This window comes from Rana temporaria, chromosome 3 (assembly GCF_905171775.1).
Source record: "Rana temporaria chromosome 3, aRanTem1.1, whole genome shotgun sequence".
In the NCBI taxonomy this organism is placed as follows: domain Eukaryota; kingdom Metazoa; phylum Chordata; class Amphibia; order Anura; family Ranidae; genus Rana; species Rana temporaria.
The window spans coordinates 390,007,013-390,029,295 of NC_053491.1; the positions used below are offsets into that span (position 1 = coordinate 390,007,013).

Below are 22,283 nucleotides of genomic sequence, written 5' to 3' on the forward strand. Positions count from 1 at the left end.
CCAAACCTCTGAAAAGAGACGCAGCCTTCCCCCCACCTTCGTGGGTGGGGGCGCCCCTTCATAAGGTCGGCTTGGGGGCTGGTTTTGCTGGTTTGCGAAACCACTGCTTCTTGCCTCTAGCAGCCTGTCCCTGCGATCTGCTGTTGAAGTTAAAGTTTGATCTTGCAGGAGGCCGTCGATACTGTTTGGCATTAGAGGGCCCCTGCCCAGGGGAGTGCTGTCGTTTAAACGCAGGCCCCTGAAACTTCTTCTTGGTTGGCAAAAGAGTACTTTTGCCACTTGAAATGGTCTGAATGTATTTATCCAGGTCTTCTCCGAAGAGTCGTCCTCCATGGAAGGGGAACCCTACCAGGAGCTTTTTGCATGGGGGCTCAGCCTCCCAGCTCTTTAACCATAAGAGTCTTCTCATATGGATAAGGGATAACGATAAGCGTGACGCTTGCTGGATAGAATCCTTAATCGCATCTACCGTAAAGCGTATGGCCCTAGGGACATCCGAAAATTCTTCTGCCTGCTGGGCAGGAATAAGTTTAAGCATCTGCTTAGTTTGATCCGATAATGCTTGTGCAACCCCAATCGCAGCCACACCGGATCTTTGAACACCTGTATGTTTTCTACAGGGCATGTTAAAGATTTGTTAACACATGAGATGGCTGCGTCCACCGCAGGGGTCGCCCATCTCTTGGAAAATTTCTCTTCCATAGGATATAAGGCCGAGAATCTTTTAGGTGGTAAAAAGATTCTATCTGGCTTGATCCAATCTTGAAACAAAACTTCCTCTAGCAGAGGATGGATCGGAAAAACTGCGTTGTTTTGAGGCGCCCTTAGTGAGCCCAAAGCTGAAACAGTCGATACTTGGAGATCTGGTACTGGCAAGTTGAAAGCACCATGGACCAAGTCCGTTAAGGCTTGAACCCACCAGCTCTCCCTTTGGGAGACTGCCCCAGACTCCTCTGTATCCGGATCCTCGATCCCCGAACCTGCTTGGTCCTTGTCCAAGAGGTCTTCCAATTCCCCTGCGGAAAGGACCTCCTCCTCAGAGGGTCCACGCTCGGGCGACGGAGATCTATTCCGTTTTCTGCCCCGCAGAGCCATGGTTATCATTTTTTCCATTCTTTTTTCCATCTCCTTTAAGGAGGTGGACAATACCTCGTCCGTGACCATTCTAGGGTTGGACTGACCCGAGCCAGCTCCAGCCCCAGATCCCGATGGCCCCAAGGCTCCCTCTCGGGAAAGCAGCGGCATAATTTTTTCCGAGACCTCAGACTCTCTGGGGGAATCCCCACCTCTTGTACCCTCTGACCCGGATGCCATGGTACAATACCGAGGTACGCCCGCTAACTTATCGGTGTTTTGGAACTATAAACAATTATCGCCCAAAAACCTGTTTGGGGGATAAAAAATGCCTTTTCTCCCTTTAATGGATCTTTTTTTTTTTTTTTAAACCCAAGAAAGAAAAAACATTCTGTCCCCCTTAGTAGTATTGCCAAGAAAAAACTACTGAGATAGAAAAGAACAGCCTATTTCTAGGCTTGAAGACAGTCTGCCGCTCTGGTCTCTTCCTCCTCAGTTCCAGCATAGACTGAGCTGATGGAACGAAAGGAAGGGCCGCCCCTTCCTTAAACCAACTGACCCGCCCTTCCCCCCTCAGCTAACGGCGCGAAATTGCGCCTATAACACGGGGACGCGCGCGCGCCCGCCGACGGGGGGGGGGGTTGGGGGTTTAGGGAGCCCACGAGGAGGCCAGCGTTTGCCTGTCATCCAGGCTAAGGAGGAAGAACCATGCAGCATCGCCTGGAGGCTTGCAGGCAAGCACAGCTCTCTGAACACACACACACACAGCCCCACTCAATGCTTTTCAATACTACCAGGGAGGTCACCTCTTATGGGGAAATAACACATAGAGCCATCCTATCATTAAGATATGTGACTTACTTTGCCAGATGCAGCGCATAACTTTAGGCATGTCCCCTGTGACCCCCCAGAAAAACCTGCTAAGAACCAAGTTCCGCAAGTTTCCCCTCACTTACCTGCTCCATGCCGCAGGACTTTGCCAAGCAAGAGGCCCAATCTTCCCCCATCTCCGTGGGGCTGTCTAGACCTTCAGGCCCTGGGTTTCTATGAAGGATCCACTGTCCTGGGCCCATATAGCACTCTGGCAACAGAAACATTAGGCCCCCAAAGGTTTCTAGGTTCTGGGCCCAGGGTCCAGCTCTCTAAAAAGAAAAGCATTATGGGCTATACCCCAAGGGTTTGGGGTCCGGTTACTGACCACTTTAGCGCTGAGGCCTTTGGACAGAACCGGTTAGCTCACCTAATCCCAAGGATGCGGAGGCAAGCTAAACCATGACCAACACCTAAGACACTGGCGTAAAAACTGAGGTACTCCTCCTATGGGAGGGGGTTATATAGGGAGGGGCATTTCCTGTTTGAGATTGCCAGTGTCCATCACCTGAAGGTACTCCATATAGTAATGAATATGCCGCTCTGTGTCCCGTGATGTACGATAAAGAAAAGTGTGAATAAGGCAACTGCCTTTGGATCTTTTTTAATGGCTTGGTGATTATGAGACCCACATCAAAAGACTTGACTTTTGTCAAATTAAAGTGGACCTCTCAGGTCTTAAAAGTCTGTCTAAGCAGAAGTGGCTATCTTGTGATGCATGCAAATAGTGACTCCAACAGCCATCATCTCAGTAAAAATATAAGATCTGTTGCTTCAGGAGTTAAAGGAATCCATCTCTTTTCCTGGACAAATGACAATTTCTTTTGAAAATAATATATCCCCTACAACCAGGTAGCCAAAAAAATAAATAATAACATTTGTAAACCCATATAAATATGAATAGCAGCTATAATTTAATAAATATAATATTAATTATATCCTCATACACCACCAGCGCTAAAGTTCAAACATGCTTTGTCATTTAACAAAATACATAGAACAAGGTTAAAGGATAAGTTTTAACAACAAATAATAAATGGACATTTTTTTGCAGGTTTTAGGAGACTGGAAAGCAATGTACCAGCAATCAGCTGATCACTGATGCCATGCAGCACTCCTGCAGACTGTCAGTGAAATCTGTCTGCCCGTACAGCGTATGGGCAGGCAGTTTTACATTGACAGGAAAAATCAATGAACTACCACAGCGCCGTGGTGGTTCATTGAGAACTACAAGCTGACAGCTGCAAAGGCCGTTTGTACTTGTAGTTCATCGATTAACAGAAATCTTTGAATGAATGATGCGGCCACGTTGGCGGAGCCCTGCACGGCCACGCTCACTTTAAATTGTGGCAGCGAGAACGGGAGGAAGATCCCCACAGTAGTTTTCTCTAAAAACGCTGTTTGGAAGGAAGAGACACCCCACCTCCATGCAGCTCACAGAAACTGAGGCTGTCAATCTCCTGGTGACGCCCCCACCACCCCCGTCACCATTTTTCTCTTGGTGTCAGGAAAACTTGTCAGAAGTGATTCATGCATATAGCAGAGGAACAAAGCAGTAGCCAAAAGTAACACTTAGGGCTCTCAATTGAGACAAGTACACACTATAGAGGGATATGCTGTTTATATTTCATGTCGGAGGTTTATAACCACTTTAAAGTACACCTCTCTCTGGTCATCTCACCTCCTGCTCACAATACATTCCTCCCTAGTCATAGGGAGTACAACCCTCCCTGTGTACAACCCTCCCTGTCCTCACCACTGCTTACAGTACATCGTTCTCTGACCACCCCATTCCTGTTCACGGAACATTCCTCTCTAGCCACCTCATCTCCTGCTCACAGTACATCCTTCCCAGTCCCCCACCCCAACCCATCACCCCTCTGGCAACCTCATCCCCCTTGCTCATAGTACATAACATTCCCCCTAGCACTTCCCTTCCTGGCCACCTCACCTCCTGATCACAGTACTACGCCCCCCATCCATCTGCTCACATTACATTCTGCACTCAACCTAACCCTTTCTACTCCCACCACCTGCACACTAAACATTGCTCTGACAAGCAGCTACGCTCTTCAACAGTCCCCTGCCACTGACACACTGCACTCTGCTGCACCATGGTACCCATGGTGCAATGGGTAATTTTTTTCACCAAATCAACTTTTTAAACTGCAATAGGAGGAAGAAAATAATTCCCATAGTTGTTTGCTATATGACATACAGACAGTTTCTCTTTAAAACACTGATAAATGAGATTCCACTAAAATCAAGTGAGGCACTGTTTTGTCTTGGCCGATAAAGCTTCAAAAAGGAAGACCAACTTCCTAAAAGTGTGTCGTACTAAATCTTCCACTGGCTTGTAGAGATTAAAATCTGTGTGATGTGCAAGGGATTCATTTTTCTTCATTCCCTTGTGATTTATACAGTAAGCCAAGACATAATTTGTCTCCAAAAGGATGTTTAATGATGTGTGCAAGCCATGGCTCCCCTTGTCGTGCTCCCCTGGGGCCCCCAGCAACAAGGCGAGCACCTACATGACTCCTCACAATTCTGAGAATGCCCTAAAGACAAGCAGACATACTATTTTATCCAGGTAACGTTCAATTACTGCCAGCTCCGCTTTACGTGCTTGGCAGCATGTGAATCAACAAATGTGCAAAACAGACAAAAGGAAAAACGGGAAAGAATTTGCTCTCAGGAAGTTATTCTGTATCTTGATTGCTCACTTCATACGTGAAACAACCCTGATCCTTTTACATGGAACTTCAGTTTTAGCAAGATGTAAAATAAAATCTCCCCCAGTTCTAATATATAATCTTCAAGGACTTTTTAGCACACTTCACTCGAGATTGTTACTTGTTTCTGCTCTGCAGAGATAGTAAGAAAAGTTTTGGAGTGAGGTTTGGTGATGTCACAGTGATGCTCACTGTTCCCTTTGCTGGAGATTTTGACATGAGGAGGCAAAGCCCCATCTCTGCCAAGATGGATGTTTCCACACAAACACAGTGCAGATGAAAACATGGTAAATTATTATTATTATTATTATTATTATTATTATACAGGATTTATATAGCGCCAACAGTTTGCGCAGCGCTTTACATCAGGGAAGACAGTACAGTCACAATACAATTCAATACAGGAGGGATCAGAGGGCCCTGCTCGTTAGAGCTTACAATCTAGAAGGGAGGGTCAAGTGGAACAAAGGGTAGTAGCTGTGGGGGATGATCAGATGGACTCAAATGCAAATACAGTTGTTAGGTGTGGGTAGGATAGGCTTCTCTGAAGAGGAGGGTTTTCAGGGATCCTCTAAAAGCTAATAGAGAAGGAGATAGGTGGATAGATTGGGGTAAGGAGTTCCATAGGCTTAGAGAGGCTCTGGAGAAGTCCTGGAGACGAGCATGGGAGCAGGTGATGAGAGAGCTAGAGAGTAGGAGGTCTTGAGAAGAGCGAAGAGAACGATTAGGTTGGTATTTAGAGACTAGGTCAGTGATGTAGCTGGGGGCAGAGTTGTGGATGGCTTTGTAGGTAGTAGTTAGTAGTTTGAAATCAATAAGGGGGAAAAGGATAAACTGCAGGAAGGCCAAAGGCGAATCTGCTTACTAGTCCCTTGCCCTCTGTCTGCCATTTTTGAGGACATATTCCAGGGATCCTCTAAAAAAAAATAAAAAAAAACCCTTCAGTGCCAGTTTGAGGAAGATAAATACAGATCAAAATAGGAAAACTGTCACTTTTCATATGGTAAAGCCAATTTCTGTGCTATGGATATCTTTTATTTTAAATATTTGTACGTATTTATTCAAATTAGAATAAATTTGTACTTTAACAAGCCAGTGTTTTTTGTTAGAGTATCAGATAGGAAGAAAAAAAAACACAACTTTTGAACCTTTCAGTCTGTCTCTCATTTTTTTCAAAGGTGCACCTGAATACCAGGTAATCTGGGGATTAAGCTTTTCATTTTGAAGTACAGACACTCCTTAGTCAGATTTAGCCACGCTTCAGCCATTTTCTTTTTAAATAGGCCTCCTTAAAGTAGTATTAACTCCTCTGCGTTTTTTTTTTTAAACAGAGCACAAAAAAGAAACATTCCCCAGCAAGCAATTTGTTAACATTCTTACCCAGCGCTTGCAATTTACAACTATTTAAACTGCTGGCCACTTCCCCGAACATCCCGTCTTCACAGGAATGAGTTTACAGTGGACAGTGTAGTTTCAAGCCAATCTGTTGGAGAATGGAGTGGGAAGAATAGGGAGAAGTGAGGAGTGCCTTGCTATCCTAGGCTACAGGGCTGTGCGTTTCTATTGATGCACACAGTGTGGGGAGACACAATCTTAGTCCCTTCAGGCAAGGGTGACTCAACAGGAAACCTGGGCCAGTGGTCATAGAACCAGCCTGAAGTATAAGTTTACTTTTCAGAGCATGTTACGCCCATAATTTGGTGTTCCAGACCTGCCCCCTGCATCCCTGATCCCCCGCCTCACCCCACCTTACCCAATGACAGCAGGGGGGGGATATCCCCCCCCCCCCTGGTTGCATTTTGAAACCAGTGCAGCCATGCAGGGCTCAGTGTACATGGCTGTGCCATTCATCCGCATTGATCTGTGAGCAAGAGAACTAGAATTACCATCAGCCATTGCGGCTGATGGCTTGTAGATCTCAATGGACTGCATGGGCGCCGATAGGCACTCTCCTAGTTCACTTACAAGCCGTATGGTAATCGGAGGTCTGACAGCTGCAGGGCTTGTCTGCAGGATCTTGACATTGCATTTCTCATCCCCTGATCTCAGGTGCAATGCTTTGCAGGCTCCTAAGGGGAAAAACAATAAATGCACTTTTTTTTTAAACAAAAAGTGCATTTATTGTTTTTTTTCCAAAAGGTGAACTTAGCCATTAAACTGGAACACAGAACATAAAGAAACTGCATACTCAGTAAGGGCCAGTTCACACCAGACGCAATTCCGTACAGTTTCGTGTGCATTTTTTCTGCACTAAAAATGCATGCACAGTGTTTTCCATGTATTGCAATGGCCTAGTTGGCTCTAGTTCACACCATGCAAGTCAGTTTCCGGTTTACGTCGGCAGAATGGCACGGCTGGGCACAGGCACGTACCTGTACGTCCCCTTTAAGTGCCCAGCCTTGGGTCGCGCGGGCCGAAACTCCGCGGGAGCCATGGACCCGATCACCGCGCGATTGGTCACAGGAGCTGAAGAACGGGGAGAGGTGTGTGTAAAACACACCTTCCCGTTCTTCACAGTGGCAATGTCACTGATTGTCTGTTCTCTGATACAGGGAAAGGTGATCAGTGACGTCACACGTCCAGCCCTGCCCCCCTACAGTTAGAAAAACATACACACATTAGTAGTAAAAAAAAAAAAATATTAATAAAAATGCCATAAATCTATCCCCTATTTTGTAAGTGCTATACATTTTGCGCAAACCAATCGTTAAACGCTTATTGCGTTTTTTTTAACCAAAAATATTGTAGAATAATACGTATCGGCCTAAACTGAGAGAAAATACTTTTTTTTATATCTTTTTTTTTTTTTTTTATTATAGCAAAAAGTAAAAAAATATTGTTTTTTTTTTTCAAAATTGTCGCACTATTTTTGTTTATAGCGCAAAAAATAAGGTGATGAGGTGATCAAATACCACCAATCCTTCTGGATGGTGTGTGAGGGCTCGCATTTACTGTACTACTGGAGTTTCCTGTGCTCCCTTGTCGTTTTTTTTCTCTACCGGAGCCAACTGTGTGTTAAGCTGGCCATATGTGGATCAGAATTTGGCCAGTTCAGAACTGACTGGCCAAGTTTCTATCCTTGTATGTGCCAATCGACTTCTGTACAACCGCCCTCTCGGACTTTCTCTGCTTAATCAGCACTGCAGGCTATAGCCTGCAACACGGATGAGTGTATTCTGATGGCAGGAAAGTCTCCCTGCTGTCAGAATACAATAAATCAGCAGGGAGGATTCCCAAATTCACATTGAGTGTGTGGGCTGAGTAATCAAGCCAGTTTTTTTGTTGATTCTGCTGGATGAAAGACCTTAAAGGAACACTAAAAGGCAGAAATATTTTTTTTTTTAAATAACAAACATGTTATACTTACCTTCACTGTGCAGCTAGTTTTGCACAGAGTGGCCCGAATCCTGTCTTCTGGGGTCCCTCGGCGGCTGTCTCGGCTCCTCCTCGCAAAAGCTTTCCACATTCATGTGAGCTCCCTTGCATGGTGGAAAGCTTTTGCGAGCGCGCTCCCGTGATACAGCGGCGTCCATAGCCGCCGACTGTATCACTCGGCCCCGCCCCCCGGCGCGCCGCGTCATCCGCTGTGATTGACAGCAGCGCCAGCCAATGGCTGCGCTGCTATCAATCCGCCCAGCCTAGCCAATCAACGGCCAGGCTGTGAACCGAACAAGATGACAAGCACGCGCCTGGGACTTTCGAACGGTGAGGTAAGTAAAACGGGGGCTCGGTGCTGTCAGATGTTTATTTACCTTAATGCATAGGATGCATTAAGGTAAAAAAACGTTTACCTTTACAACCCCTTTAACCACTTGCTTACTGGGCACATATACCCCCCTCCTGCCCAGGTGAAATTTCAGCTTCCGGCACTGCGTCGCTTTAACTGACAATTGCGCAGTCGTGCGACGTGGCTTCCGAAACAAAATTTACGTCTTTTTTTTCCCCACAAGTAGAGCTTTCTTTTGGTGGTATTTGATCGCCTGTGCGGTTTTTATTTTTTGCGCTATAAACAAAAAGGAGCGACAATTTTGAAAAAAAATACAATATTTTTTACTTGTTGCTATTATAAATAGCCCAATTTAAAAAAAAAAAAAATCTCAGTTTAGGCCGATACGTATTCTACATATTTTTGGTAAAAAAAAAAAAAAAAAAATAGCAATAAGCGACTGGTTTGCGCAAAAGTTATAGCGCCTACAAAATAGGGGACAGAATTGTTTTTTTTTTTTATTTTTTTTTTTTTTTACTGCGATTTTTATTGGGATGGTGACATTCAGGCGGACACATCGGACACATTTTTGGCGCCATTCACATTTATACTGCGATCAGCGCTATAAATATGCACTAATTACTGTATAAATGTGACTGGCATTGAAGGGGTTAACACTAGGGGGTGAGGAAGGGGTTAAATATGTTCCCTGTATAGTGTTCTAACTGTAGGTGGAGGGGGGTGACTGGGGGGGGATGGGTGACCGATCTGTGTCCCTATGTACAAGGGACACAGATCGGTCTCCTCTCCAGAGACAGACGCTGTCTCTGTGTGAGCCGGCAATGAGAGATGATCTCAAATGTTTACATTTGAGATTACCTCTCATTGGCCGCACAGATCGCATAGCAAACAGCCACTCTGATTGGCTGTTCGCCGCGATCTGTCATTGGCTGTGTCCAAGGGACACGGCCAACACAGAGTTTCCCCGCTGCGCGCTCGGGAGCGCGCGCAGGGAACGCCAAAAGGGGCAGATGTCAATTGACGTCCAGTTGGATTTTTAGGTCCGCGCTGTAGCCGTCATTCGGCTATAGCGCGGGCCTGAGGTGGTTAAACTTGCTCGCGGCTGTAATGTATAGCTGGCTCCCGGCCATACAGATTAAAAAAAAAAAAAGCAACGGTGTAAAATATTCCAAATCTTTGATGATCCCTAGGAGCACCATGAAATCTATCATAACCAAATGGAAAGAACATGGCACAACAGAAAACCTGCCAGGAGACGGCCGCACACCAAAACTCACGGACCGGGCAAGGAGGGCGTTAATCAGAGAGGCAGCACAGAGACCTAAGGTAACCCTGGAGGAGCTGCAGAGTTCCACAGCAGAGACTGGAGTTTCTGTACATAGGACGACAATAAGCCGTGCGCTCCATAGATTTGGGCTTTATGGCAGAGTGGCCAGAAGAAAGCCATTACTTTCAGCAAAAAATCAAAATGGTATATTTTGAGATTGTAAAAAAGGCATATGGGAGAATCCCAAAATGAATGGAGGAAGGTGCTCTGGTCTGATGAGACTAAAATTGAACTTTTTGGCCATCAAAGAAAACGCTATGTCTGGCGCAAACCCAACACATCACATCACCCAAAGAACACCATATTCAGCAGATGGGACTGGGAAACTGGTCGGAGTTGAAAGAAAGGTGGATGGCGCTAAATACAGGGATTTACTTAAGCAAAACCTGTACCACCCTGTGTGATTTGAGGCTAGGACAGAGGTACACCTTCCAGCAGGACAATGACCCCCAAACACACTGCTAAAACAACACTTCAGTGGTTTAAGGGGAAACATGTAAATGTGTTGGAATGAAATAGTCAAAGCCCAGACCTCAATCCAATAGAAAATCTGTGGTCAGACTTAAAGATTGCTAATATCAAGCGCAAACCATCCAACTTGAAGGAGTTTGAGCAGTTTTGCAAGGAGGAATGGGCAAAAATCCCAGTGGTAAAATGTAGCAAGCTCAGAGACTTATCCAAAGCGACTTGGAGCTGTGATAGCAGCAAAAGGTGGCTCTACAAAAGTATTGACTTTAGGGGGGTGAATAGTTATGCACATTGACTTTTTCTGTTATTTTTACTTATTTGTTGTTTGCTTCACAATAAAAAAAAAAAAACATCTTCGAAGTTGTGGGCATGTTCTGTAAATGAAATAATGCAAATCCTCAAACAATCCATGTTAATCCCAGGTTGTAAGGCAACAAAATGAAAAATGCCAAGGGGGTGAATACTTTTGCAAAGCACTGTATAGTGGGGATTCAACAGTTTACCTACCGTGGTTCCCCGAAAATAAGACCTACCCCGATAATAAGACCTAGCAGGCTTTTCGGGAGGGCTGCAATATAAGCCCTAGTTTAAAAGTGGTTGAAAACTGCAAGAATCCTCACTAATGCAGTGTTGTATAGTGTAAAAGGTGTGTGTTTGCTGGGGTATGCTTTAATCAGGTACCTTCTTTTAGTGCCGCTATATGATCTACAGCTGCTCTCCCCTTCTCTTCTTCTGGCTGTCAGTGGGGGATCTCGACCCCTCCTCCATTTGCATTGCTCAGAGCGGGCCACGAAAGCGCTGCTCAGCTAATCTTCACTGCTCTCCCCCTTACCTTCTCCTGGCTGCTAGCGGGGGATCTCCACCCCCCCCTTCCTCTGCATTGCTCAGTGCGGGCAATAAAAGCGCCATTCATCTGACCTCTGCTGCTCTCCCCTTCTCCTGACTGTCAGTGGGGGATCTTGACCCCCCTCCCTCTGCATTGCTCGGAGCGGGTCATGGAATGCGCCATTCATCTTCACTGCTCTCCCCCTCCTATCAGCGGGGGATCTCGGACCCCCTTCTGCAGTTCTCGGTGCAAGGAAGACAGCTCAGGCAAGTCATGGAAGTGTTGAGCAATGCTATAGGAAGGTAAACATACACCTTTTGAATTGTATATTGCTGTAGTGGCAAGGATTCTGGCAGTTTACAAGCATTTTAGCTATTACTACTAGGCACAGTTTTTGGTGTCCAAAATTAATATAAGACCCGGGCTTATTTTCGGGGAAACATGGTAGTAAAGTATTGCAGAAATATATAGCTTCCACAGTGGAGGCAGCAGATATACAGTATGCTTTAAACACAGGGCTGTCAATGCTTGTTGGGATTTCAGTCCAGCGAAGGCGCGGCATTGCCAGCACAAACAGGAAGTTAGGAACCCACTGGATTTCTGGCAGATCAACAGGTATTTTCTATACTTCTAGCATTTTTGAAGGGATAAAAATGGGAAAATGTGCATGTATTGAAGAGACAGATTATACTGTTTTTTTTTTACCTGACATACAACAGAATGTTACCCAGTGGATTTCATTTAATGATATACTTTACAAGAGAATTTTATTTCTCATTATCTGATCGAGAAAACCGATGAAATGCTTAGAGGTTGGTTTATAAATCACAATATGCAATTACCTTCCAAAAAAATAAAGAAAAAAGTGAAACGTGCTGATTCTTGCACGCCACCTCCTCCAAAACTGGCAAAACCAACTTTTATATAACAAAGTCTGTGTGAAGTTTGTGCAGGAAGTGAAAGGGAACGTGGAGACAAAAGGCGTGATTCACAATCGACCGCAGCACACACAGCTCTAGGGTAGGAATATTTCCGGGCTTCCGTAAAGCTGGCAGACAGGCTCACATCTCAATCAATAATGTTTCTACCCCCCCCCCCCCCCCAAGAGATCATTCTGTGACCTGTGCACAATCCATCATGATGGGGAAGAGGTCTCTGCAGGTGAGCAGGGAACGTTCTGGGAAAAAATGAAAGGCCTCAGGCCTAAAAGTGCCTGAATCAGGGGAAGTTGTTATTGCATATAGCAACCAGGGTCTTCCTTTTGGTTTACCACATTACACTGAAAACATAAGAGAATTTGCTGTGGTCAATAAAGTTGTTTGACATCTGGAAAAGTAATTTGAGCATTGCAAAAAGCAAACCACTGAGTGTAATACCAGTATTAGCCAATCAGAACCCGTCTCATACTAACCTTCTTCCAGCAAAGTGATTTCTGTCTGGTTGCTGAATAGAGCCCTACACCCTATACAATATGCACTCCTGAGCCTACACTCTACAAGATATTTACACTCCTGAGCCCTGCACCCTGTGCATTACACACTCCTGACCGCGCACTGGAATCTGAGGTCACATGCCATGAATGAACTACCATCTTCCACCATGGCAGACAGCTTGTAGTTCCCATACAGAAGATACAGGCAGACAGCTATACTCAGAGCTGGCATGTAAAAAACACCAAAAGAGGTTACAATTCTTTGGTGAATAACTAGATTTTTATTTTTTTTTTTATCAGATATTATATAATTTTTTTGGTCACAAAAACAACATCCTTCCATTCACTAAACAACCTACAAAAGCTATAGCTACACACAGGAAGATAAATATACACCATTTACATATCACATTGTAACGCGATAATTACATCTGGATCTGGAATGATGTGAAGGGTGGTAAGAGCACGCTTTTGCCTAGCAACAAAAAAAAGCTAGGGCACCTGCAAACAAATCCTTATGCCCTGTACACACGATCGGAATTTCCGATGGGATCAAATCTGATGGAATGTTCCGTCGGAATTCCGTTCAATGTCTTGCATACACACTGTCAGGCCAAATTCCGACCGCCCCCCCCCCCCCTATCCCTCAATGCTTTCCCCTGCCTTCTTCTCTCTCTCTCTCTCTTTTCTCTCTTCTTCTTTACATCTTCTCTAACCTAGTTTTCACTCATTTAAAAAAAAAAAAAAAACACAGGGACTGGCCCGGACGACCCGCGATGCCACAGTTGGCACTGTCCATCCACACAGGACGCTCAAGATGAGAGACGCCCGTGTTCAACCCGACAAGGGACCTCCCCCGACTTTGAAACCCCGATCGGGGAAAGTGATATCAGTTGACCTCGATGGGGTACTTTTAAAGGGAAGTTAAAACGCTGTAGATTCGGGGACACGCGTGTTTTGTCTCTGTATGTTAACGTTCCTTTGCAAAATGACTGTTTTGTTTTATCGGACTGTACTGATCTGATGTTACTGTTGCGGCTCGTGCGTGAGCCAATTTCCCTGACATAAATAAAAAATAAAAAAAAATAAAAAAAAAATTCCGACCGTCCAAAACACAGTGATGTAAAAGACTACGACGATCCGAGAAAAATTAAGTTCAATGCTTCCCAGCATGCGTTGACTTGATTCTGAGCATGCATAGTTTTTTGTCCATCAGAGTTCCAAACAGACTATCGGGATTTCTGATAGGAAATTTCTAAAGTCAGACGAAAAAAAGTCCGATGGGGCCCACGTTTTTTCATCGGAAATTCCGATCGGGTGTACAAGGCATTATCCTCCAGTTTTAGAAGGAGTTCATCATTTTATCATTCCCAAGCCTCTTTCTTCAAATCTAAGCCCTGCACCTCCTCCTGCCACCAGCCCTAGAATCCCAAGCAGACCAAGCCCAACTTCAAGCCCCCATCTCAGGAATGGGACACTCACTTCAAGTTGGGAGGACGTCTGCTGGCTTTTTTCGGATACCGAGAATCAAGACCTTCTGGAACTCTGGGCCAGGCATGTAGTCCCCAGGAGGTACAGGCTGGTTTTGCGCTCTCCTTCCTTCTCAATACATGTCTTCCAATGTACCTTCTCCACAGAGTTTGGAGGACCTCCATGCTGCTCTTCAACAATTGCCCACCTTGCAGCGTCCTGCAGGAGAGAGGTTTCAGGGTTTTTACTCCAACATAGACATGGTTCTGAAAGCCAAAGGCAATTTGCATCCTATGCTGGACCTCAGGGGCAATGTATTTCTTTAGAATCAGACAGAAGGAAGCAGAATGTATTCTGACCTGGGTAGAGAACTACATTCTAGTTCTTACAGCTGTTCACATTCCAATCGTAGGAAATTGACCCATCGACTTCCTCAGCCTTTGGATAAACGAGAGGGTCCCTGGAGTTTTTTTTAGGACATTTGTCACAGATGGGGGATGCCATATGTGGACTTGTTAGTTTCCCAGTTCAACAACAAACTTAACAGGTTCGTTGGCAGGTCCAGAGATCTTTGAGCTTTTTCAGTGGATGCTTTGGTGACTTTGTGGGATCAGTTTCACCTAATCTATGCTTTTTCTGCACTAAAACTCCTTTTTTTGACTGTTCCACAGGACTGTGTCAAAGAGCATTCGAGTGATTCTTGTGGCACCAAACAAGCACAGGAGGGTTTGGTACTTAGACATACTCCGGCTTCTGGCAGATTTACCTTAAACTCTTCCAAATCGTGTAGATCTTCTGTCTCAATGTCGAATCTACCACCCTTCTTCTCAGTTGCTAGCTGTTGAAGTGCAGGTCCTGGGGGACAGAAGCTTATTGGATTTGCTTATCCTGACTCTTCTTGCTAGGAAGACTACTGCTCGTAAAACATACCATTGTACCTGGAAGGCTTATTTTTGCATCAACCAAGCAGATAAAGTCTTCCTAGAGAGGAGGACACATCCTGGCCTTTCTCCAGTTTGATCTAGATCAACACCTGGCCTTGAGTACCATCAAAGGGCAGATTTCAGTCTTGGTTATCCTCTTCCAGCAACCATTGGCCTCTCATGCTTTGATGAAGGTCTTTGTGCAGGGAGTAGCTCATTTAGATCCTCCTAGATATTCTTCAGTGACATCACAGGATCCATTCTAACCGATCCAGGATATTTTGTTATTGAACTCACTCGCAAAGTATTTTTCTTGTCGCTATCTCTTCAGCTAAATGAGTATCGGAGCTGGCAGCATTATCTTGTAACCCTTTTCCTGGTGTTGCACAAATGATAAGGTTGTCCTGAGAAGGCCCAAATTGGTCCTCCTCCTTTCACCCTAATTAAGACATCATCCAACCATCTTTCTGTCTTGCTCCTAAACACCACAGAGAGGTCTCTCTTTACTGTTTGAATGTGGCTTGTAAAAACTGGCTAGTATCCTGGCCAGTTGAACAGTCTGGATTTTAAAAACTCTGGATGAAACACCTAGATTACATTTCTACAGTCACCCAACTAAATTGGCCCAATACGGGGACTGTGGGAGCTGAATTGGGTGGTGTAACTCTTTACCTCTTCTTTACGCACTGTAACTTCCCCCTATTTGCTTTCTCTCTCTCTGCGCTTTCCTTCCCCCATCCATCCCTTACATGTTTTCTACGTTTTACCAGCTTCAGCCATAAGGTGCTAATAGCAGCTGTCTAATTAGGGTCTTATACCTTTTTTGTTTTACCTTTTTTTTGTCCCTCGTTTGCTCTTTTATCCACCCCTCTTTTTTATGTATTGTTTTTCAATGTCCCAGTCATCTAATACTTTGTCTGTTTCTTGAATGAATTAATGAATGAATGACTTGTATAGCGCTACACATGCGAACTGAATCGCCTCTGGGCGCTTTTTCCAGCCAGTGTCTGCTTGTACTTGTACTGTACTATTAAAAAAAGCTTTTTTGACTTACCTGTAAAATCCTATTGTGGAGTACAATACAGGACACAGAACCTTCCCCTCTGTCTCTAATAATTCTTATAGCTTGCAAAAAAAAAAAAAAAAACTGAAGATGACTGTCAATGGGAGGGGTTAAATGGGAGTCCTAACAGTTCTGTTTTCACTAGCCCAGTTACCTTATGATGTTAACATAAAATCCAGTCAAAGACCAAGCCCAATTTGTGTACTGTACTCAACAAATATTACAGGTAATTCAAAAGTCCCTTTGTTTCTATTGGTGTTGCTATCTGAGATTTCTCTTCACTTTCTGTCAGGTAAACGATCGTTGGAAAGACTGGAAGTGAGGGTAAATCTTTCCAACGATGGTCCAAAATACAGTATAAACCTGACAGGAATTCCAACTCTTTCCCACCCTAAAACTAAGAAAATCGAATTGGGGCTGGACAATTTAAAGGTTCATGCCCTTCAGCACTGGGGTTACCTTAATAACATTTTTCGAACAGGTCAGGTTCTCTTTAGGCTTGCATATTTAAATTTTTGTATTAATATTCAAGTTCTTTCATAAACCCAATATTAAATGTCTTTCTTGAAAAATATCCTACTTTCACTTACTCTGGATTTAAAAAGCTCTACACGTGATCATCTTCAGACCACTTATCATTGATTGAGGGAGGTCACATGGCATCAGACTGACCATGCCAGCTCAGAATTAGCTTTTCCTTGCCACAAATCATGCACATAACCCTGAATGAGACATTCCAAAACTATGCCAGGCCACCAGTAAGATATAATCCCTCCAGCATGTTTTGGGTGTGCCCCAAGACCTCCTTCAGTCAGGATGAGCTTACAACAGCTCCGTTGTCAGTCTCCCAGGGAGCATCGAACCCACCTGAACCTCTATGATGTCATCGCTATCACAAGGATGTGCAGAAATATGAAGGAAGATGGAAAATCAACAAAAGCTGCAATTCTATCGCCACAGGCACAAAAAAAAAACTATCAGGAAGTTTATATAACTTAAGTGAGGGAAAAATGCCATTGTACAAATATTCTCTTTCTTATTGCTTCATTGTAAATTATTTGATTAATCGGGCTAGGCTTCTGCTTTCCCCAAAGTCTCTGAAGGCCTACGTGAAGATCAATGAATGAGAGCACTCAGTGTATTTACCTATCCTTTCCTGCCCCTCGAGCAGTGTGCAGCAACGAGATAGGCACCCTTCAGAGGTGAAAGGAGATTCGGATGCAGGCTGCGATTCAACAAACGAGGATGTGATGTGATAAATCCCTAGCAAACAATTATGAAATTTCCATCAAAAAAGGCTTTGTGTAGAGAGTAAACGTTGAATCAGTGTTTGACTTCCGCAGGGAATTAGGCTTTCAGGTCAGTTTGGTTTGTGACCCTGCATTGAGGCTGGCATGCATCCCGAAATCATAGACTAGATCAGCCACCTGCACCTGTGAGATGCATCCTACTATACACCTGACACAGTGCTGGTTTCTCCAGGTGTCTGCCAAATACTGAACCCAAAATACTAAGTCAATCAGCAGTAGGTCAACATCTACAAACCAGACCCTGGTTTCACTGCACGGAGCCAACTAATAGCTCACTAGCAGGGATGGAAGAATCGGATCAGAACCTTGGACGTGTGCCTGTAAGGAAAAGTTCCTAAGGTTTTTTTCCAAAGCATTTTGATTCAACAGTGAAGATTGAAATAAAAATAAAATAAAAAATAAATTGCTATTTATACTCAATTATTATTATTTTTTAACCACTTGCCTACCACCATATTGTAAAATGATGGCGGCAGGAACTCTCCCTCCCTCCGGGCGGACGTCATATGACGTATTTTCTTCCCGGCATTGTGGCGAGCACGTGCGATTTTCGTCTGCGATTGCTCTTCACAGAGCAGGGACGTGGATCTGTGTGTGTAAACACACAGATCCACGTCATGTCAGGGGAGAGGAGAACTGATCTTATGTTCCTTGTATATAGGAACAATGATCGGTCACCTCCTCTCATCATTCCCCCCCCCCTACAGTTAGAATCACTCCCCTAGGACAGCCCTCAAAATTTCCACTCGCCTACTAGCATTTGGCGAGTGGATTTAAGCTGGGGGCGAGTGATGACAGGGCTGCATGACCAATCTCCCTCTAATCTGTGCCTACACTTAGAGTCCCGATGAGATTGGCGGCCGAAGAGGAAAGGTGCATGCTTGGGAAAAGTAGTCCGCGCACAGGCAGAGCAGTACACAGGTGCTCTCCTTACAATTCTCATTAAGCCATGGGACCTAACAGTATGACCTCTCTGAGCCTGCCCCCCTCCCCCGGGCCCTGACCAATGTAGCTGGAGAGCAGAAAGTAATGAGTGAGGTGGAGGATTGCAAAAATGACCACTCCGGTGCAGCGCTCACTGAAAGTTGCCCTGACATGAGAGCGGCAGCCTTCTAGTTTGTGCAGTTTTCTTCTCCTTGTGCTCTATGTAAGTGTCCAACAGTTTAGCCTGAGCACTGTGAGCAGACTGGTCTCAATGTGTGCTGTGCGCTGTCAGTGTGCGCTGTGCTATGGTGTCAATGGCTGTCCAGTTGTGTGGATCTCAGCGCTGGATTATACTCCCTCCCGCTGTGCTGCAGCTCCTCTCCTCTCTGCCAGCCTGAATAAAAGGGGGAAGTGGGGACATGCAAGCGCGGAGCCGCACACACAGGCTCCTGATGATGAGATGAATGGGAGAGAGAGAGGATGGATGGGAGTTGCAGAGGAGACAGCAAGAGAATGGGGAAGAGACCCAGTTCTAGTGCCCTGTCCCTCTGGTCTGCCCCCAGTGCCCTGTCCCTCTGGTCTGCCCCCAGTGCCCTGTCCCTCTGGTCTGCCCCCAGTGCCCTGTCCCTCTGGTCTGCCCCCAGTGCCCTGTCCCATTTTGTTAAAGTTGTTGTTGGTAATATTTAATTTTGTAACTTGATTCTGCATAAAACATTGTCATTCCATGAGATAATCTACGAGGGCGTGTTTACGGGTGCAATTAGGCACAGGGCAGTGTATGAATTAGGTGGGGCAACTGGTGGCGAGTAACTCTTAAGGCCTGGCTAGTAGCTCAAGACTTGAAATTTTGAGCCCTGCCCTAGGACACACAATTAACCCCTTGATCACCCCCTAATGTTAACTCCTTCCCTGCCAGTCACATTTATACAGTAATTAGTGCACATTTATAGCACTGATCGCTGTATAAATGTGAATGGTCCCAAAATAGTGTCAAAAGTGTCCGATATGCCCGCCGCAATGTCACAGTCATGAGAAACAAAATCGTAGATCGCCGTCATTAGTAGTAAAAAATAATAATAATAATAAAAATGCCATAAATCTATCACCTATTTTTTAGACGCTATAACTTTTGCGCAAACCAATCAATATACGCTTATTGCGATTTTTTTACCAAAAATATGTAGAAGAATACTTCTTGGCCTCAACTGAGGAATAAAAAATGTATTATAGCAAAAAATATTGTTTTTTTTTTCAAAACTGTCAGTCTTTTTTTGTTTATAGCGCAAAAAGAACGCAGAGGTAATCAAATACCACCAAAATAAAGCTCTATTTGTGGGGGAAAAAATATCAAAATTTTATTTGGGTACAACGGCGCATGACCGCACAAATATCATTCAAATGGTGACAGCGCTGAAAGCTGAAAATTGGCCTGGGCAAGAAGGGGATGAAAATGCTCGGTATTGAAGTGGTTAAAGGACAGAGCTTCCATTTTAGGACAAGATTGCAGGTTGCACCAAAAGTCAGTTTTGGGCAAAAGGAGCTTCAAAGTACTGGGAATTCCTGTCCAAGAGAGTCACTGGAACAGGTGTCCATAATGAAAAGTTTGTTACTGTGAAACCTGTAAAGCTGGATTCACACTATTGCCGAATGCGGCTCACAGCAGGGATCCGGTGCATCCCCGGTTACCGTTTCAGGTTGGATTTCTGCCCGAATTTTTTGGCTAAATTCAGACCTGAAACAGACCAAAGGATGCACAGTACCCCTGTGCAAATTTGCAGTGGAGATAGAGTATGTGAACCGGTTCCATAGAGACTCGTACCAGGCTTTATTATTATTATCATCATACAGGATTTATATAGCGCCAACAGTTTGCACAGCCCTTTACACTACACCAACAGTACAAAACAAGAGGGTTAGAGGAGCATGGCTTTAATGCACACCAACCAGCTCCATTGGCAAGGGATGAGAAAAAGAAAAAAACACAGCATATTCCAACATCCTACAGCAAGCTGTAGTACATAGACATACATAGAAAATAAAGGGAGAAGAAAAAAAAAGGCAAACAATTCTTTCAGCATTGCAGTGGCACACAAATGTTTTGCTTTATGACGTTTCAACACAATACAAGTCAGACTGATTGAAAACAATGCACCCTGGTCCGCGGACCGTTTTCATCGGACATGTCTCCTGGGAACTTTTGGTCTGATGTGTGTACACACCATCAGACCAAAATCCCCTTGGGACAGAGAACGCGGTGACGTAGAAGACACCGACGTTCTCAAACACGGAAGTGCAATGCTTCCACGCATGCGTCGAATCAATTTCATAACCAGCGGACATGTCCGATTAGGTGTACTAACCATCGGAAATGTCCGACGGACATGTTTCCAGCGGACAAGTTTCTTAGCTTGCTAAGAAACTTTTGTCCACTGGAAACCTGTCCGCTAGGCCGTACACGCGGTCGGACATGTCCGCGGAAACTGGTCCGCGGACCAGTTTCAGCGGACATGTTCGACCGTGTGTACATGGCCTAAGAGGTTCAAACCCCCATACCTTTTTACTAAAAAATGTCTTGCAGTTGTCTAAAAAGGTACTTTTCACTCTTGCTTCCTGTTGGGTCTTAAGGACAGGAATCGAGGATATATCTCCCCAAATCGGGAAACCCGCAATTAAAACCCGATTGAGGTTTTAATCGTTAACCTTTTTGAACTCCCCGTGCAATCTTTAGAAAGTCTTAACTCTTTTGGGTTTTACTGCTGCTCATTAAAGGACTGGACACTGGCAAACAAAAACTGCAAGCCAGCACAAGCCCCTTTCTTCCATCTCTACTACCAGCATGCTTCAGCTTATTGGCACAAGTACCAAGCATGATGACAAACACAGAGGGGTGGACCTGTGTCCTCAATAGAATTTTTTATGGTGTGTACAAAAATCCTATTTTCTTTGTTGGCCATTGAAGGAAACAGGCAACAGACATGCAAAAGCAGTCCTACTGGGCAACACAAAAATAAACTAGCAAAAAATAGATTTGTCTTCACAGCATAGCTGTAGAAAAGCTGTCCATACAAGGCGGATCCGTCGCTACGGAGTCGGCCAGCTCAGAGGAAGATCACCCTGCTGAGCCGGCAGATGACAGGTCCCTCTCTGCTCACTGAGCGGGGAGGGGCTTGTCCAGCGCCGCTGTCTCCTATAGAGAGATCAGCATGTCCGTTTTCATCAGATCTCACCTGATCCGCCAAGGACGGATGGTGACGTATCGCCATACGTCTGATTTTAGCGGATCGGCTTGTGTCAGATGTCAGCGGACATGTCGCCGCTGACATCCGACGCTCCATAGAGATGAATGGAGTGACCGTTCAGGTCTGCCAACAAAACTGACAGGCGGACCTGAATGGTTCGACCGTGCGAAAGGGGCCTAAGAAACTAGTAAAAAAGAACTGAGGTTTGCTGAACGTGGAAACTACTTTTTTTTAGGCTGGCCAACAGTTTTCTTATCAAAAAACCCATCCACACAATAGACATCTCTCCCGCCATGAAAATTTTTTCCTGGGAGTGCAAATAAGGCAAAAAAATATGCAAATTTTGTTTTTGTTTTTTAGATATGACCCCTCAATTGATTTGCAACAGGACAGTTTCCCACAGACCTCAACAAAGTTTCTGTAGCTATAAACAGCAGAAGCCTCCTACCTTGTCCTGGTTATCTTTGTTTCTATAACACAGGTTTGCAATCAGACGAACAAGATGAGCTTTAAAGCCCACAGCGGCATGAGTGAGGTCACTGCCCAGGCTTGCAGTATGAGTAGAGGTGAAGATGTTCGTGCTTTGTTTTCCAACGAGATGCGTCATTCGTAGTGTTTCTGCAGAAAGCAAAAGGTGCTAAATAAACCTGCAAATAATAAATGTGCTGGCTTACAGATTCTGAAGATGACTATAGACATATTAGTGGAAGTGTAGAGACAATCCAGCAATATTTGGAGAAGAATATTGGGAAAAGATACTACTAATGAATACAAAACACCACCAACAATCCAGCATTTGTAAGGCAACTTTTAGCCTAGTAAAGAAAATAAATCTAGAAAATATATTCTTTAAAGCTAAAAATCTGGGATAAGTAAATATTGTGTAAATGCAAGAGGC

General features: G+C 44.6%; 1 protein-coding gene across 2 annotated transcripts in view; it reads right to left on the minus strand.

Annotated features, from left to right (window-relative positions):
* ATXN10 (ataxin 10) overlaps positions 1-22,283 on the minus strand; it is a 142,710-nt gene that overhangs the window by 39,731 nt on the left and 80,696 nt on the right. The window contains exons 9-11 of one of the 2 annotated variants that reach the window (XM_040345790.1): positions 21,834-22,003; positions 21,667-21,668; positions 17,481-17,493 (exon numbers count right to left, since the gene is read on the minus strand). In XM_040345790.1, coding sequence (XP_040201724.1) covers positions 17,487-17,493; positions 21,667-21,668; positions 21,834-22,003 — 179 coding nt within the window. In that variant the 3' untranslated portion in view covers positions 17,481-17,486. Of the gene's footprint in view, positions 1-17,480; positions 17,494-21,666; positions 21,669-21,833; positions 22,004-22,283 lie in introns of those variants that run through there. The other variant, XM_040345789.1, reaches the window with a different exon arrangement.